Raw genomic sequence first — 20241 nt, forward strand, 5'->3', positions numbered from 1 at the left:
GGGTTATAAGAACTCGAATTTTTCCATTTATAATTACTAATACGGAGAATAGGATTATTATGTAGAAAATACGAAAAAACGCACTTATTTTGTATAAATAAAACCCTTTTATCAGGTTTATTCTACGTATACCATGTTTGGTATATATAAAAAGGAGCTTTTCTACACGCAAAGGGAGGAGTCTTTTCCTAACGTACAGTATTTTACAGTATTATTGAAAATAGAAAGATACAAAGCGAGCGGGATACTAGAAGAATAAATCGCGCCTCACAGCGGGCTAACTGCGTGGGGTTGCTGACATTTTTAAACAGGAGTCAGTTTCTCACAGAAAGGCCTCCGGGAGGCCCGCGCCTTATCACATCAATTTAATCCAACTTATTTACTAAGAAAAATTAATTTTTAATAAACAAATATTTTGTGAGATAAATTAATAATAATTGATAATAGCTAGAAGTAAAATTATTTCGCATTATTCTTCTATTTATAGTATTTAAACTGAATTATGTATATCTGTCTTTATTGTAACCTTATATTTACTAGTAGTACTTTAAACTATTATTTTCGGAAAATATGAATTCTAAGAATTGTAATTTAATTAAATTTTCTTTAAAAGTATAAAATTATAATTTTTAACACATTAAACGAATGAAATAAACTTTAAAAAATAATTATAAGGTACTGTACAACTTATCGCTACAACGAATACAAAATGGCGCCCGTTGTCAATTCAATTTCTTTAATTATTTTTAAAGATTATAAAATAAAATTTATTTAGAACGAAAAGTGAAAGATGTTTTAAATTCTATTTTGTACCATTTTGTCTTGTTTTATCACACGAGAAATTGGTTACGAGTCGGAGGTACGTCGAAAACACATTAGAGGGGTCACATTTTTGGAAAAAAATTATATCAAAGATATGTAACTTCTTAAAGATCGCGTTACAATCGTTTAAAAATAATTATACAACAAAACATATACTGGTAAACACGGAAGAAATTAAGCAGTAACGTGTCTAAATCCCAGTAGTTTCTCATCTTTCATCCCTAACGAGAGAGTGATAACAAGATTGAAACTCTGTCACTTTGGAATTCAACTTTTTAAAACTCGAATGACGCTTTAATGGAAAAGAAAGTAAAATTAAATATTACACTAGAAAGATCATCTAACGATTTTTAAATTTTTGTATTTAAGGAGCTAAAATTCTCCCAGTAACTTTCGCCAGCCCCTCGACTTTGCAAAATTCATTCGTAAGAGGTTAGTTTATTGGTAAATCCGTGGGAAGTAAATTAATCCGAATGTCAAGACCCAGAGGAAATCGTGTACTTTGAAACGGTAAACAGAATTTTGAATAGCTGCGCTGGAAATTTTAATGATAGTTGATATCTAAATCGGAGATTTGCATTTTGAACCGAATCCAACTTAATTTGTGGATCAGAGAGCCAAAGTTTCATATATTTATTAAATTATGATTCAACTAACAAATTCAAATGGTTTAAACTCCGTCATTGGAGCACGATCGTTAAAAATTCTACATCCCTAGCACATTTCCTTTTACATGTTAGATCACAGTAATCCAAAAGGAAAATTGCTGTAGGTGGTGCGAGGTCGTGTCTGTATTTTTAACGGGCAGACTATTCATTCATATAAAATTTAAGCAAAACACGAGTAATATCTCGCAGTTATTAAATTCAACAATGAATTCAATAATGATGCGATAAGTATCATTTGTTTCGTCACTTCGATAAGTGACGAAACAAATGATAGCATTGTGACATTTATCAATGATTCGTCACCCAAGTTGTTTCGTTATTCTTGAATTATCAAAAATAATCCTGTTACGAGTAAGCGTCTTTTGCTTCGGAGAAATTAATGTCCGATGATCTTAATCATGGATCCAATCAGAGAAGGATTTAGATTCGCGGCCTTACGCTACAACCTACAAGAGGATCTTTCTCCTTGGCTAAATATTAAATGGCAATACATATAAACTGTCCGAGAATAGAACCAGGGTCTATATAGCTTATTTGGCTTTTCGTACGTAAATCCTGTTCGGGATCAAATTCTGAACAGATCGTTTCGTACGAATGAGAAATGTCAAAATTCTGGATCCGATTCAGTCTGCCACCCAACATAATTCGTGATTTAATTTGTCTTTTGTTATAAAGTATTCAAAAAGTACCATCATTGCTGCGCGAGAGCTGCTTTAAACTAAGAAAATTGCCCGTACGGCTAAGAACTAAATGGGCTATTTCTATAGTTTACTCACAAACACCTTATTCATCCAACACTCATCTAGCGACACTTCCACAGATTATCGTATCTTCTGATAACGAGCGTTACTTTCTCTGATTATCAGTTCATCGCGATAATCCGATGAATCGTATCAAAGACAAACGGACTGCAAAGCGTCGAAGAATGCAAAACAAATCTTATTGCTTGGTGATTCAAACAACAAACAGCATCGTTATCGAGTCTTTCACATTTCTTTCCGGAAAAGGCCACGTTACCTTACTAGAGTATCTTCCCCACGAATAGCATTGGAGTGTCCCGGACAATTTATTTAGATTCTAATTACGTTTTGACTCGAATTATTGATTTATATTATTATTATTCTGACAAAGTATCCAAAGAAACTTGCAAAATATCGACGAATTAGGTTTATTCGTCCGATTTATGCAAGTTTCGTTTCGTAAATCGATTTTGAAATTCATTACGTCGCGATTAGAAAACAGAAATGCTAATTATGTCGATTAATGAGCTTTGCCTCGTGTAAATCGATCGACACAATTACCTTGCTCTAATTAAAACGTGTTTACTTATCGCGCCGTTCCAGTGAAAACAACTCGGTGGTATCATTTGAGTTTTATTTGTTCTTTAGTTATACCAGAACAGAAACTTATTCGTCTTATCTAATTAAACGTATACAAATTGCGCTGTTATATTCGAAAATGCATGAATTACGATTAAGCCGTGTTCGCTAGTCACGCGTGGATACCGCACGTGTACAAGAACCCTCGAGTTGTGTGACGCGTAATTAAAACACACGCCAGTCATATTGTACGTAAACGATCCGTTATTATAATTTACAGTTAAATCGTGTTTACTAGTTTTGTAACCGAGTACGTGATATGAAATTAAAACGTAGCCTACACCGGCAACGGCGCGTGTACGAAAACCCCATTTTATAATTTAGTTAAACCATGGTTACTAGCGGCAATACGTGTACACTACAGCAGTCGTGTGATACGCAAAATGCTTCGTTATTTGTGAACTCGGTGGAGTAATTTGTAATTAAATGTTTACCGTTGTGTACGAAAAGAATACATTAATGTACTGTACGTAAGGCACACGAAACGTATATAATTCGTAACGTTACTGTAATTACTCCGTTGTTATCTAACTCCAGATAAACGTCTGGTATCTATTCTTGGCATGTGTTGCTAAACAAAAAATAAGTTAGAGTGGTGTTTTTTTTTTTTATCTGTCTGTCCGCATTTTTCTTTATCGGTTTTTACAAGAAAATAACAGATGAACAAATTTTAACAGATGGTTGATTTGTTGAGTAAGTGTCCTACGGGTCATAATACATTCACAAATAAAACATTTAAAATAGAACACATTTTATTTTTATTTAAATATATATGTAGTGTACTTGTATATATATATAATTATGTATTTTTCAATTTTATGGTTGATTTTTTTACATACAAAGTCTGGCATGCTGTACAACAAAATTGAGCAAAGATAAATATGTTTTGGCAATACAAATTTGGTAGAAAAAACAAAATAAATTTTACTACAGATCTAACTCATAATACTATAAATATACTTTTAAATGTTGGAATATATAAATTATTTATTAAAATTGGTCTAATTAAGGCAGCGGGAGATGTATTTTTTAAATATTGCCCTAGAACACAAAACAAACTATCCGCAACACAACTATCCAAATAAACCTCTTATCTATTTTAAAATAAAAGATCTGTTTATAATAATTCATAGATATTGTTTCTTAAACTCTTATGCTGTAATTCTTAAAAAAAATATATATTTATATATNTATTGTTTCTTAAACTCTTATGCTGTAATTCTTTAAAAAAATATATATTTATATATATACTATATTTAATTTATTAATAAATCTGTTTTGAGGTCTTAAAACAAAGCATTATAAGCTTAATGAATGAGGCAAAAATAGTAGTAATCTGACAGACTTGAAAGGATGATTATAATACATATGAAAATGAAAAGAATTCAAAAAAATAAAACTGAATTTTGGCTTCAATAATGTGAAATTACTAAAAAGTATAATAAATTATAATGAATCTCTTGAAGCGAAAGAAAAACCTTTTTTGGATGGTGGGATAAGGTGATCTGGTAATTCCATAGGCAAATCGTGACCCTGAAGTTTTACGTTGATTAGGTGCATGGCCAAGGCGAATTCGTCGGAATCTAACATGCCGTCTTTGTCGATGTCCGACAATTTCCAGATTTTCCCCAGCACGGAATTCGGCAGTTTCGACTTGACCATTTCCGACTTGGCGCTGGCGCCCGACACCTTTCCGTCGACCGGGCCCAGCGTCTGGAAAATTTCGTCCCACTTGTAACGTTCTTTACCGACTATCCACTCCGTCTCCAGGGAACCGGCGTCGGCTCCCTCTCCCCGTCCGTAACCGAAGGGATTCTCTTCCAGGCCGTCGAAGGCGCCGCCCTTGACGAGAACCGCTTCCTTCAATTCGTTCTGTTCGTGCGGTATCATTGCCATGATCCTCGAGATGTCTTCGGCCAACATGCGATCCACCGTTTCTAATAACTTCGGTTTCAGAGGATGGAACTTTTGAAAGTCTTGATGTAGTAACTTCTGTTGCATCTCTCTGATGTCGGGAAAATCTCCCCTCGAAAACTGATGCTCTCTCTGAATTTCCGAATATATGTCGTTCAAGTTTCTGATAAGATCCTTCTTCTTGCTATCTTTACCAAACACAGAAGGCATTTCTTTCTTCAATGCACTGATAATATAGGCATGTACCTAGAATGATAAACACATACATAAGCAATACTTGAAATTCATGTTAAATATCATTCTAGCATTCATTTTTTTTCCAATAACCCAAAACAAAACAGACATTATTTCTGATTCATAATACATGATTAGTTTCACTTGATCAATGTCATCTATTGTATTATTAAACAATGAAATTAGTCATTAGAAACAAAGTAACCATCAGTTAAACAAGTGAAAATAATTTAATTAATACTTACTTTTTTTAAAACGAGCTTTTATGACAGCCTTAATTCTTTTAGGCATGGATTTTACTTTCACTTGATCAATGTCATCTATTGTATTATTAAACAATGAAATTAGTCATTAGAAACAAAGTAACCATCAGTTAAAAATGTGAAAATAATTTAATTAATTAATTAATTAATTTTGCTTCTTTCAAATGTCATGAACTTTCTATCAAATAATTATCGCTATAAATTTAATTCATTGTACACTTTTTGTTATAATTTAACATTTCATGTTAACTGTGAATGAAATAGTTGAACTGAATACAGTAATACCTCGACTTACGCTACCCCGACTTACGCGATTTTCAAATCTCGTCGATTCGTCTTTTGTTTGAGGGCCACGCAACTCTTGATTACTTACTCCCCCACACTATTGTTCGGCTTACATGTTCAGATGTGTCGCGCGGAATCGACACATAGCTACAATTTATTTTGTGTTATTTATTTCTGTGTTTGTTATATCTACGGAGACTTGAGAGACTCTATGTGGTGATTTCTTGTAACTGTGAACAAATCGAAAGACGAGATAAGATTAACGAGAACATTTATTAGCTTACGTGAATTCGACTTGGATTTTACACAAAAGGCATCTGCAATCGTGAACAATTGACAAAACAGTATACATTTATCAGATAATAAACAAAGACTCATTTTGTAAACAATTTACCTTTTGTATATACAACTGACAAGATTACCTTTCAAATTATAAACAGACTCGATCCCAAGCGGTCTTTTGATCGTCGGACATACAAAAGAAATGAACAGATGGCGCCTAACTNATATATAATGCCAAAGGGTGGAGTAGTTAAAATTTTACATTTTTTTTTTAATGTTTCTTAACCTCATTAATAATTTTATAAACAATTTTCTGAATGCAATGTTATTAGAGAATCTCCTTTAAAATTCTGAATAATTGATTGCAACAAATTCCAATTGATTTTAAGTAATATTTATTATGTGTACTTAAAATCAATTGGAAAATAAATATAAAAGGTAACGGTATGCAATTGTCATTTAGAGGAGAAATAACCTAGCTATTTATTTTTCTACTTTTAAAATATAAGTAGGTGTATTACAAAAAGTTACCTTCACTAGTTTTCATAAACAAATGAAGCAACTACAGGTTTTTCAGATGTTTTGCAATTAATATAGGTGACGACGAATTGTCATCCACTCTATTTATACTTCATATAAATAACATTTATATATATAAAGAAAATTACATTCAGAACCTAAAAACTGAATAATATAAATATATATTATTCATATTTAGAACGTAATTTTCTTGTCACGACATTTTGAATATTTGATCGTATTATTTAAAAGCAAAATCACCGTAATTGCATAACACGCAGAGAGAAAAAAGCTTCGTCGGCTTACGTACTAATTATCCGTCAAACGAATTAAACACCCTTACCTTTGCCAATCTCGCTCTCTTTATCAGATCATTTAGTTTCCTCAACGCCGCATTCCTGGGTAGATTCTGTATGTCGTTAAACAGGTCCTGTTCTTCAGCTTCGAACAGTTTGCGGTTGATGTCGTACTGCAACGGCTGGTCCCAGAAAGATCCGATGTAGACCCTGACGACCTCGGGCATGTTCAGCACCTTGCCCAACGACCACATCAGGGCGCCGTAAACTCTCATCAGCTGTTGGTGGTTGACCATGTCTGCCTTGTTCAGAACGATTCTGATTTTGTCGTCGTGACCCCGCAACGCCTCTATGCTCCTCCTGAATTCGTCGGATATGTCCAGCTTGTGGGCGTCGAAGAGGAGAATTATCCGGTCGACCCTCTCGGCGAACCACTCGAGCACGCCGGTGAAGTCGTATCCCCTGTCGACGCGCTGCTTCTCTCCGGACAGTATCCCCGGAGTGTCGATTATCGTTATGCTCCGCAGGACGTCGGAATTGACCATCGAACACTGGAAACGGTTTAGGAAAGCATTACCAAATTTAGCCAACGGTCTGAACTGTTTCTTTGGATCTACAACTAATGCATTACCAGGAATAACACCTTCCTGATCTCCATGCATGACTGTTATGAATCTGTCTGTGGTCGGTTCTGGACCTATTCTGATACCAGGAAAATCTCTTTCTAATAAATACCTTATAAATGTCGTTTTACCCGTAGAATATTGTCCAACCAGCAAGATCATGGGTTTGGCATCGAAATCGGCATCGTCTAATGGAGGAGAATGGAACTCGTGGAAGAAATAATGTTCCTCTAAAGGCAGAATCTTTAACTTGTATATCTTTTTCAGTCCCTCCACCACACTGTTATATAATTCCGGTTGTTTTTTACGGCTATCGTCTTTGTTAAGCCAACTAAACATCTTCGTTTACGTAGAAAAACTAAATAAACTAATCGCGAAAGTTACCACTCACCCTCGGATTCCTTATTTAAAGTGACCGATTCGGAAGATGACGTTTTATACACACGCGACACCTACCGAGCAATACCATCGTGCTGAGGTCATTAAATTGTTCAAATTGCTTTCTTCCAAAATAAATCAGAGAATATTTTCTATCCTTATTATTAATTTTAATAATATTTGCTTGATTTTAATTATACGTAATATAATTCTAATTAAATAAATTTCATTTATAGTTTAACATTTCAGATAATTCCCTAACTATAGGGAAATATTTGAAGATTTTAAAAGTAGTTTTAAAATAATTTCCTAAACGCACGAATTAATTGTCCGCATTTAAGAAAATTCTATAACAATTTAAGACGAGTAATACTTTATTAAATAAAATGTTAGTTTTTATTATAATTCAAATTGGATATTTTCGTTGTCTCGCCAGGGGGCAGCTTTCTTTCCTTATTTTAAAGTTGTCTATAATCATTGAATAAGATTGAATAGAAGTAAATTTATAAAATACAAATATATCTTTTTATTCCATTAATCTCTTCCCTTCACTTCGACGATATTAAAGAATTCTACCGTATTTTAACTCTTCGTTGTACGGTCATTAAAAGGGCCGTTCCTACCCGTCGGGCTCGACCGGGCTCACAAATGGGGCGGCTTCGTGGCCAGGGATGTGAATAACTTGGTCAAACCTCCAAACATTTTTACCTGGTTAAAGAAAAATAGTCATTGCGATAAGAAATCGAATCCGAACCTTCTGATCGAAGCACAATAAGCTTTTATATCGCTATCTTGGGGTTATAAGTAATTGCTATACCAAATAACTTCTAAAATCTTTTAAAAATTGCTGTAGGAAGCATTTATGTTCTCGGGAATCATTGGAATGGGCAATACAATATATATATATACAACAGACTCTCGCTAATCTGGCTATTCCTTACAGAGAAATGCCAGATTACTGAGTGTGTAGGCCTAGACCCTGACTAAAAACAACGAATGACACGATCCGTCTCTGCCTTTCGGTACAGATTCTTTTTGGAGAAGGCAAACAAATAAAACAGAGCACTGAAATTCAATACTGTACACAGAAATGAAATCCGAGTGAACGGGAAAACAGGATGTGTGACATAACTAACGTTTTCACGGAAACGGAAGGCATAAACGATCGTGTACTTGATTATTCAGATCCGGATTAGCAAAATTCCACTGTATATATGTATAGTAGAATTAGAACCAACGAAAACCGAGGTATTTCCTTTTTCTATGTGAAATGTTTTGCATTTGTGTAAGCCAAACTCCATTTGTATGTCCTTGGTGTATGAATGTGTCATTTGTAGGAGCTGCTGAAGTTGTTTCTGTATGGATGCATAAAGTTTTATGTCGTCCATGTACATGAGATGTGACAGTGTAAACTGTGTTGTTTTTTCATATCTGATATTGTAGCCATATTGCGTGTTGTTTAACACGTTGGATAATGGGTTCAGAGCTAGGCAGAACCAGAGAGGACTCAAGGAATCTCCTTGAAAAATTCCTCGCCTAATAAATATTTGGTTTGTTTGTATGGAAGTGTTACTAACCCTGAGATGTAGTGTTGTTCTCCAGTGCTGCATAGTGTTTTCGAAGAATGCAATGAGTGATGGATGTATTTTGTATATGTGTAGAATATGTAGCAGCCAACTGTGTGGAACACTGTCGAATGCTTTTCTGTAGTCTATATATGCCATGTGTATGTTACTGTGTTGTTTGTGTGCTTGCCGTAGAATGACCGAGTAACTATGCCAAAAGTTTGTGTGCCAAAAGGGTGCAAAGAACAGTTACTCATAGATTCTACCGAATCTATGAGTAACTGTTCATAGATTCGGTAGAATCTATGAGTAACTGTTCTTTGCACCATCTATGATTTCTACGGCAACCTTTTTGTTTGTTATTCCGTAAGAATGTCGTGTTCTTCGACACGTTTGTATATTTTGTTTGCGATACAGGATGTCAATGATTTGTAGTGTTGGAAGACATGTAATTGGTCTGTATTGTGTGGGGTCTGTGGTATTGTTGTTTTTAGGTTTCACGTAGGTAATGCCCCGAGTAAGAAATTTTGGCATGTCTTGTGGATTGATGATGATGTGTGTTAGGTGTTTGGCTAGTTCATGATGCAGTAATGTAAACTTTTTGTACCAGAAATTGTGAATGCTGTCTACACCAGGTGTCTTCCAGTTGTGTATTCTGTTCCCTGACACACGCTTACCTTCTGAATAGCCCGCTAGCAATCCGCATCATTTAGGAACTGAACATGCACAGAAATAACATTATTCTAAACCAGCGCTGTCCAACTGGCGGCCCGCGGGCCGTATACGGCCCGCCAAATAATTTTTACGGCCCGCGAGTACATTTTACTATGAATAAATTTATGTTACTAAATTATTATTATTAATATTAAAATTATTTTACTACCGTGTTTCCCCGAAAATAAGACAGTGTCTTATATTAATTTTTGCTCTGAAAAATGCGCTAGGTCTTATTTTCAGGGAATGTCTTATTTTTTCCAGGAAGAAGAATTCACATTTATTATTGAACAAAAAAAATTCCTAAGTCGAACTTAGACGAGAGTGACGTATATGCGGTGTGTCGAACTGTCGCCCTTTTTATAGCGTCAACATCGGACTCGCTGACCAATTAGTGCTTACTGAACCGTAGCACTATGCAAATGTCATGTGGTTTATCAACCTTCTTGGCCCCCGAAATGTTTGGTGAAAAAAATATGGCCCGCGGGCTATGATAAGTTGGATAGTTCTGTTCTAAACGAAGATATCCATTTAACAATTACCGGATCGTCACATCCACGGACTAAGATATCAGACACTTCTCACCTAATGTGACTGCACAAAATGAAATAGAGAAATGTACTACATCCCATAAATGCAACCACTAAATCCTCGGACCGGGAAGTGGAAACGTCACTTTGAAGGTTACAAAATTTTAGATGGTGACCGAAGGAGTTCTATATAATAAATTAATTTAGTTCAGATATACCATCTGATTGACTTATCAAAAAATTTCACGATAAAGGAGATCACAGATTATTATTTTTTTATTATTTGGATAAAATTGTAAGGTTATAAAATATGAAATTAAAGTACTGTACAATGAAATGTTATAACAGAAGTTTTAAATTATCTTTAAATATATTTTAAAATCTCAAATAATTCAAAGAAAAAATTTTAAAATGGCTGCCGCTTCACTAAAACAGAGCGAAACGTTACATTTTAAAACACATTTTACAGCCGAAGTATTTATTGAAAATTATATAATTATATACCTTGAAGTGTATAATTTGTTTAAAAAAATGATACAAATATAGAAACAGATTAAATTTCTATAATTGTTCCTACTTCTTGAAATTGTAATATTTTTTAGTATTCAGCATTGTCAATGACTCAAGTAGATTGTTATGATATTGTGTTACATTTGAAGAATTAGATATTATGAAATTAATACCACAATAGAAATATATTAATCTATCACCAATGTTGAAATAAGTTATCATATTCTTATTTCAATGAAATCAATTAATTAAATACGTTTTTAATTATAGTTACGGATATTTAATCACAATTATTTCAATCAGTTATCCTCGATATATATATTAATCGTTGAATTAATCACTATCGATAGAATTTAACGTCGGCGAACTCTCAAAATTAAAACGCATTGCTTTTCTTTGTTTCCATACCATCGACACGCTTCTTACGGGAGTTCTCCAACCTTATATTCTATCGTGGCTTAATCGTATCTAGTTATCCGAATGGGGGTGTAGAAATGCATAGACCTTCCATTGGAAAGGCCGTATTAATATACTTTTTGCCTTGTGGGGACTAAGAGGATCTTTTTAGCGAACCCATTACGAGTTCGACCAGGCCCACAATGGGACGGAGACGTATCCGGACGGACTACCCGCCAGATTCCCGAGGTAATAATGTACAGTGAAACCTGTTGTGACCTCCTGAATAAGGTGATCATTTTAAGCTGGTTCCTTCAGTAGTCGCATTAGCGGGTTTCACCGTATAATAATACGAATTTGAAAGTTTTCTTATATAATACAGTACAGTCGACCCCCCTATAACACGGTAGATACGTTTCGTTCTTTATGAATCCATTTTGTACGAGTCCTTGCTAATCACAGTCCGGCACGNAATATTCAAAATTTTATCAATTCGGAGAGCGACACCATACGTCGAAATGTTTAAACAATAAATAATGTCTTATGCAATGCAACGAGATACTGCAAACAAACAATTAATTTCAATGGAGTTTTTAGTGATTTCTTACAACACGGTTTCCGTTCAAAAGAAATTATTCCAGCAAAGCTTATCGATATCTAAGATAATTTATTAAATCAATTTTTTGCAATTAGTATTTGTTACGAGCCAAATTGAAAGCATTAAGCTCATTGATGCACGAGTAAAGCCGGCGACACACGTACTGTACCGGTACCTGTACTCGAATGCGCGAATGTAAACTTTTTGTACCAGAAATTGTGAATGCTGTCTACACCAGGTGTCTTCCAGTTGTGTGTTCTGTTAACAGCGTNTTTGAAGTCTTTCGATAATAGCTTTGTTAACAGGTCTTTTACACAGAAGTTCCAGGGACGAATCGGAAGTGTTGTTACGATTCATATTTGTGGTTGTTTGGCGTGACTCTTTTCTCGAGAAAGAATCGCTGTTTAGGGAAGATTCTCCGTTAGAAAAATCTGCATCTTCTGGGTCACTGTAAATTGCAGAATCTCTAAAAATTTCATCCGTAAATACACTTTCGATGGCATCGAACGTCCGTTCGTAATAACTGTCGATAGACGTGTCGCTGGTTTCCGACGGAGTGTCTTCGTGGTCGTCGTCTAGCAATTTAAAGCCGCTCGCTGCGAGTGATGCATTTTCACGAGTTAAAGTTTTATCTCCTTCGCTAGACGATTCGGAGAATAAGCTGTCGGGTCTAAGATCTGCATCTTTTGTATACTTTGTTTGCTGTACTGGTGTACAGTTCTTTGGAATATAATATAATAAAATCTTATATACGAAGTTGTAATTCATAAATCGTCACACTGTATTTGTCAAAGACAGTCGACTGTCACGGCCGACGTCCGGACGCCTTTTGTACTCTATATATCTGCCTCTCCATCAGATCCCGTTACCGACGGAAGTGTTATCATCATCAATTTTAATGGGAAATTAAGTTTACGGAAGCATTTTAAAAATAACTATTTACAATTAAGTACAGTTAAATTACGTGCCAGTTAAAAATAATGGGCAATTAAGCGATTACGCAGAAATGCGGCTTATCTTAAATTGAAAACGTCCGTATAATTTGATAATTATAATGTGTAGAAAAAATTCGGTTAGACGACCGAATGGTTAAGGAGGCAGCCTATTGCTCCGGAGGACCCGGGATCGAAGAATTCCGGAAATTTTTCGGGCAGGAGCCCATCGCCCCTCACCATTGATGGATCTGGCCGAACCCATTGGAAGCTGGATAAAAACAATGCCTTCTTAGTGCCCACGAGCGAAATCGACAAAATAGCGGTAATAATTTGTGACGTTTTCAACTTCCTGTAAAAAATAAATATAATTTTACTTTTTACGCTCTGTTGCTCGAAGCGTCCCAATGAAACGGTAGCGGCTTTGTTTAAATTAATACTCTTAAAATCGAGAAATTATTAACATTTAAAGGCCATTTTGTGACAATCTTCGGCAGCGACTCCCTTTGTAATTTTACCAAAAAATATTACACAAAAATAGTTTCTATACTAAATTTATTGCATTGTAAGTTGCTACATTGTAGTCCAGCCACGCAGATTTTGTTTTTTCACGTTTACTACATGAATTAATACTGGCACTTAGTAAACAAACATTTAATTACAAGCACAGAAAATAATATACATGTATTGCCATTAGAAGAGGGTATTTTGAACTTTTGTGGCAGTGTTTCTATAAACATGAATATAAAAAAAGTTTTGCTAATATGCTTATCTATTGGAATGAAATATATGTATGTATGTATACTTATAAATACCTACATACATATGTATATACATAAAAAAAATCACAATTTAACAATTGTAGCATATAAAATTACAAAAAAAATTGATGTTTTAGTTCTTAAGCAAATATTTTTTTAAAAAAGTGAACATAGTGATATAAAGATATTCAAAATGGTATAAAGATGGTAGCGGCTTTAGGCGTAGGCAACCTAGGCTTTGGCTTTTAGTGACTTCCGAGTGTCCGCCCACATTCCATCTAGATCCTACACTACGCTACATAATATCCTGTATTTTACGTAATAAAAATCTACACAAAAAAGGGCCCGGCAAGCCCACATTTGCCTAGTGCCTTACCTAAAACCACTACTGTGTAAAGATAAGAAATTAATATTGGTCCCAATTAAAACGATCCAATTAAGGGAAATGGCAATTACGATGCGAATAGCTTCCGGCACTCTGACATTTCGCAAAGTTCGCTTTGATTATTTTAAAGAACGAAAGAAAGATAGAAGCAATGTTTGACACGTGCTCTTTTCTCATTTAGTACGGTTGGCATCGAATACAAGTATTGACTAGACATACTCTATTCTCTCGAATTTGGTGCACGCTGGCATCTTTATTTTTTGTTAATCCAAAAACTTGATATTTTAATATTCTTTTATCTTAATAAAAAAAATTTGACGGTTATAACTTTTAAAACATTTTGATTTCCGAATATCAATTTTAGAACAAAAAGAAAAGCAAATTATTTAAAGATTCGCTACTTTTTACAATTAATTAATATTTAAATACGGCGCTACGAGAAAAATTTATATTACAACGTCAACGCGGAACTCGTACCGTTCCTTTACAAAGTATATATAATTATTACATAAATGGAATAACAAGTTATATATATATATATATTAAAATTCAAATATTAGAACCAATCATTCATTTACAAATGAGAATTGGCACTAAAACAATGTACTGCTGCAAGTTTGTTAATTTTTGCTTATTATAAATAACAAAAAAACTTTTATTTATAAGTTATCTCATAAATTTTGATCACAAAAATCTTGCAAGAGTCTGATATGTTGCCATTTTGTCAAAAAATTATGATTTTTGGACTGAGAATGAAATTTGTGTTAATGAAAAAGTTTGGTAAAATATTGCAATTTCTCATAAAACCTGCTTTGTTTGATATGTGAGGATGTTAAACGGTTCTATAAACAAGTAATCATATATTTTTACAATAAATATATATTAAAAACTCATCTAACGCTCAATTATATTAATTTATGTTAGAATTCTGTAAATATTTTACACAAAAAGAAAGTTGGTCCTTAATACATTGATTTGAATTTTGCAAAATCATTTGACAATATTGACAATCATAACAACAACAACAATAATAATAATACTCGTATAAAAATAACTTAAGGCACTCAACACCACTTCTAATGTCAAACTGACCATGTAAAACTGTAAATTATTTGTGTGTTTATCATTGCAAAAGAAAAATTTTACAAATTTTGATATATAAAAATATGTTCTATCAAATACTGTTAAGACAATGTTATTTAACAAGAATGTAGTAACTTGCAACAGTACAAACTGAAGGCAATACTGTGTATAAAACACTTTAGTAGTTAACATTGCTTACTTTAGTCATAAAGTTCCATGTAGATGGATACTTTGGCACTTAATTGTGTGTGTTTTGTAGTGCAAGGCACTTCTTTATAAATTATCCCGAGTAGCTTTCGCTTTGGAATTTGTCGACTACGTGCTTTACCCATCCTTTGGCCCTCGTCTGAGTTTTAATCGCGTTGTTGACGGGCGAAGACGGCGTGACCGTCAAAACCGTAGAAGCAGAATGTTCCGAACTCGTTTCGCTTTCGCAGTCCTGCAAACAGTTGTGACAGTTTTCGGCATCGGCATTTCTACTTCTGTTGCTTTTAGAATCTTCCGAAAATCCAAATAAGTTATTCTTACGAAATTTTGCATTTGCTTCCAGTATTTGAAGTCTTTCGATAATAGCTTTGTTAACAGGTCTTTTACACAGAAGTTCCAGGGACGAATCGGAAGTGTTGTTACGATTCATATTTGTGGTTGTTTGGCGTGACTCTTTTCTCGAGAAAGAATCGCTGTTTAGGGAAGATTCTCCGTTAGAAAAATCTGCATCTTCTGGGTCACTGTAAATTGCAGAATCTCTAAAAATTTCATCCGTAAATACACTTTCGATGGCATCGAACGTCCGTTCGTAATAACTGTCGATAGACGTGTCGCTGGTTTCCGACGGAGTGTCTTCGTGGTCGTCGTCTAGCAATTTAAAGCCGCTCGCTGCGAGTGATGCATTTTCACGAGTTAAAGTTTTATCTCCTTCGCTAGACGATTCGGAGAATAAGCTGTCGGGTCTAAGATCTGCATCTTTTGTATACTTTGTTTGCTGTACTGGTGTACAGTTCTTTGGAACACTATATTCACTTTCTAATGGACAAGCCATGCGAGCACCGATGGCAGAACTACCCTGTTTATAGAATGGAAGTGGCAATTTTGGAGGGGTAAAGTAAACAGATGGATTTACGAGTTTTTTGTTGCCATCGTGCTTCTTTAAATGCTGCTTAATTACTGATGTGTATGCTTTTGCCACTGACTGTACTAATTTTGTAGTTAAAACTTTAGGACTCAAATCTTTTTCAATTCTAATGCTACTTTGGCTACTTGATTTATCAAAACCATCGTGCCGTATACTACAGTCGCTACTAATTGATATGTTTGAACACGAATCTGTATAATCTGATAAGAGATGAGGTGCTATGGTAGCTTTTAATCCTGCAAGCTTAGAACTCACATTACAGAATACATTTTTAAGAGCAATGTATTTAGATGCTGCTTGATGGTAGATTTTATGTTCGGGATGGATGGAATGAACATTTTCCATACTTAATGCAGGTGTATTTGTACATCCAGTAGTATCTTGTTCTTCGTCACCAGTTATAGAAAAACTTCTTTCGGACGAAGGCGGATTGATATAATTTTCAAATTCGTCATTCATTTCGACATTTTGAGGTTTATCCGAGGCTATGGTATGCGGTCGCTGTTCACTATATTGGGTTTTAATGCCAATTCTCAACTTTGGCTTCTGATTAGTATCGGGTGAATTAGGAAGAGAATTTGGCATAAATGATTCTTTTGAATAAGTACTACTTTCTTGATTAAGCTGGAAACTTCTAGGAAGTGAACCACATTTCGCACAGCTTTTGGCAAGATGTTCGTGCTGAAGTTTTAACCACGATTCTGGTGTGATCGGACTTAAATCTTCAAGAGACGGAAGTCTTTGGGAATGGAATGGCAAATGTAAACTGTTTGGTTTCTTTGGAGGAAGTTCCGCAATTGATTTTCTTGGTGTATTTCCTACAGATGCACTCTGACGAAATGATAATGTGTGTTGAAGAGATGCAACTTTTGCTTTTGCCATTCCTGTAAAAGACTGAACTCTGCGAATAGCTGCGTTATTTTTCCATAATTTTGTAGGTGTTTCATTCTCTCCATTGCCATGTTTCCTTTGCAAAATAGTTTTTTCTTGAATGTTTTCAATGCTTTTCAAGCTGTCTGATTTATTTTTGTTTATTTCTGATTTTAAATTTTCCTTATCAGGAATGACACACATAGAGAGTGTGTCAACAGATTTTGATACAGCTAGATTATTTACAGAATTTTGATGCTGCATTTCTTCAATATCTTGTATATCAAATTCTCCAGAAACATAGCTTTCGTCTGTTAAATCTAAATTAGATTCTTCCGTTCTACGAGCATGAGAATTGGCAAAGAAAAACGTTACATATTCACCAGACTGATCGTCACTTCTTTCTAGGATCTTCGATTCGCTAATTGATTGAGTTGATGGACGGTACTGTAGTAAATGATATAAATCAATTCTTTCTAAGCAATCTTCAGGTTCAGTATCTGTTGTTTCACCTGGAAAACTATTCCATGCTTTCCAATTATGTCTAGAATGATCTTTTCTGCCATTCCTCTCAGAATTTTGTGGATTTTTATCGTCAACCGACAATAAATGATTACCATTCCTTGCCAGTTTGTTATTATCCAAATTTTTCGGTGTTTGTTTTGTATCCTTTTCATAAAATATACAGATATAAGTTTAGCATAACGGAATTATTATTATTATATTAAACATCAGTTAGAATTTTTACTTACATTCTTGGTTTCGGAATATTTTTCTCCATTGTCACTATTCTGATCATCAGCCGTACTATCCTGTTCCAAAATATCCTGTTGTCTCTCTTTCCGGTTAACAGCAGGTGACTGGAAATAGGAAATAATTCATAATGTTATTATAAAAGCTGCTAAGTATTATATTAAATCTTATAAAACAGGAAAAAAAAAATTAAGATTATTATGATATATTCGCATACACAAAAATATTGATTCATAATTATTTATCAGAATTTAACAAAAATTAGAATTACCTTCATGCCAAATATATGCACATATATTTTATTTACTTTTATGTATATATAACAAATTTTATATATATAGTATATTAAAAAAATAATCTTTCCTACATGAGAGTATGTTTAATATAACATTGCTTTTATGAGAAGTAAAAACTATATTAAGTCACAAAATTACATGATACTTACTGTTTTGGGCGTTAACAAATTCCCCTGAAAAAAAAAATCATAATTAAAATATGTATATTTAATTAAATCATTATAATAATGATTAATTCATAGATGTTTTTGTATGTTTTATCCAAAAATATTCATACAAGATGTATTTTATTTTATGTTTCCCAAGTGGTGTGTGATAATTATTAAACATTATAATCACTAAGATTCAGATTCCAGTGATTGTTACAGTAATTAAAATATTTCTGTTAATAATGTTTATTTCTGGTTGATCATATAACTCAGGGGTGGCCAACCTTTTGCATACCATGCGCCAATTTTTTGATAGATGAGTTCACATGCGCAGTGGCGTACCGTGAGTGTTAGCAGCCCGGGGCGGAGAAAAATTTCGGCCACCTCTTAATTAGGTATTCAATTTATAAGACGAAAATTCAGATTTGCCACAGAACAAGCTATAAAAAATGCGGTTGTAGTGTAGCTACCCGTATAAAATAGTTCTATATGACATCAGTGGTGTACATGAACACGAATGCATTGTGTATCGTACAAGCAAAAAAAAAAAAAAAACAAAAAGGTCAACAGGTCGATTGCACCGAATTGTGTAAGAAATACACTTGCCAAGATACACTGTAAAAAATTAATTTCCTATGTAATATTCATAATTGCAATGAAGCCAAATCTGGCAATGTTGCTCGGAACCGACTGAAGCGCCACTTGTAGTCGTCCAATGCGCCACGTTTTGGCCACCCCTGATATAACTGATACTGAGTTTGAGTTTAAAGGAACACTCTGGAAATGATCACCTTCTTTTAATAATTGAAGAGAACTGTTAAGGAATTCGATAAGTAGATAAAACTGCATAAAAATAGTAATTCTAAAAGTATTATAGATAAGTAGTTTGTGATGAATGAGAAGGAAAATATTTTGATTTATAAAACTAATTGAAGCATTACAATTTTAGTCAAGTGTAAAATCTATTTAAACAAATTACATGACTTCATATTAAATAAGAACATAAACACAATGCTAAAATAAATAAAGGCATTCAAATTTATTTGGAAATAAACATTCTCTCATCAGAGCTTACAAATTTGTAACTAGATCATCAGAGTGCTTTGTTACACTTCAGTTGCCAACTTTGAGTTCTGATGAAGGGATATTTGGTCTTAAAAAAAAAAAAAGTTTAATCTCAAATGAATCTGAATGCTTTCATTTATTTTAACATTGTGTTTTTCTTTGTAAAATTTATTATAATACAAATGAGTCCATTATAAGTAGAACATAAAATTTTTCAAGAATTATTTTTTTGAGTTTTAATAGCAAGAAATTTGTTTGGATAAAATGTTTTTCAAGCCACATCATCTCATCTCCAGATCTCCAACTACAATCTATGCTGCAAGCAAAAATGAGCCAACTTGCCATACCCATCACACATTACATTGGTGAGAAAAATACTTTATTTTTCTTCCTCAACATCCACATGTGAATGTAGTGTAACTGGCTCTCCTCACACTAGAATAAGATCACTAGTGAATCAATTATTTAGTTCACTGACAGTCTTTATGGAGTGGAGGAGACTTATTATGCATAAATTGTGGTGTATCTCACCATGTATATATATGCTTTATTCGCTAATAGTCTATGTTATCTGTAATTTCTTCATCTACGTAAATAACCCGCACTATTTTTCCTTGTTTAACTCTTCCGATCTATATGCACTTTCTGGCTAGTTTTGGGCCGAAATGGGCACCAACCAACAAGGCAGTGTAGGAAGACTTTTCTTCTTTGTTCATTCTTGGAAAAGCAAGCAAAAGGAGAACCACGTGAGGAGAGAAGAGAACGTATCCATGCGGTCTGGTAGTATATGCTAAATTCATCGTGGTAAACGTCGGAAGATTGCCCAACTCGTTATACAG

General features: G+C 34.0%; 2 protein-coding genes across 5 annotated transcripts in view; both read right to left on the reverse strand.

Annotated features, from left to right (window-relative positions):
- Positions 1 to 4061: 4061 nt before the first annotated feature.
- LOC111634589 (EH domain-containing protein 3-like) lies at positions 4062 to 7748 on the reverse strand. The gene is made up of 2 exons (XM_023379407.1): positions 6710 to 7748; positions 4062 to 5029 (listed from the first exon to the last, which is right to left on the reverse strand). Exons 1-2 carry the CDS (start codon positions 7622 to 7624, stop codon positions 4316 to 4318), a joined length of 1629 nt encoding a protein of 542 aa, XP_023235175.1. The 5' UTR covers positions 7625 to 7748; the 3' UTR covers positions 4062 to 4315.
- Positions 7749 to 13446: 5698 nt separating this feature from the next.
- Positions 13447 to 20241, reverse strand: part of LOC111634594 — a 44517-nt gene continuing 37722 nt past the window's right edge. For all 4 annotated transcript variants that reach the window (XM_023379414.1, XM_023379413.1, XM_023379412.1 and 1 more), the window contains exons 13-15: positions 18338 to 18361; positions 17892 to 17999; positions 13447 to 17808 (exon numbers count right to left, since the gene is read on the reverse strand). In XM_023379414.1, coding sequence (XP_023235182.1) covers positions 15418 to 17808; positions 17892 to 17999; positions 18338 to 18361 — 2523 coding nt within the window. In that variant the 3' untranslated portion in view covers positions 13447 to 15417. The remainder of the gene's footprint in view (positions 17809 to 17891; positions 18000 to 18337; positions 18362 to 20241) is intronic.

Source organism: Centruroides sculpturatus, unplaced genomic scaffold, assembly GCF_000671375.1.
Source record: "Centruroides sculpturatus isolate CEXI.00-Female unplaced genomic scaffold, Cexi_2.0 scaffold825, whole genome shotgun sequence".
NCBI lineage: Eukaryota > Metazoa > Arthropoda > Arachnida > Scorpiones > Buthidae > Centruroides > Centruroides sculpturatus.

Bases quoted from the DNA above. Each gene is read 5' to 3' on its own strand.
- LOC111634589 (XM_023379407.1), bottom strand. From the start codon at position 7,624: ATGTTTAGTTGGCTTAACAAAGACGATAGCCGTAAAAAACAACCGGAA. The intron at 5,030-6,709 runs GTAAGGGTGTTT...TTATCATTCTAG, and splicing joins AGAGAGCGAGATTGGCAAAG to GTACATGCCTATATTATCAG.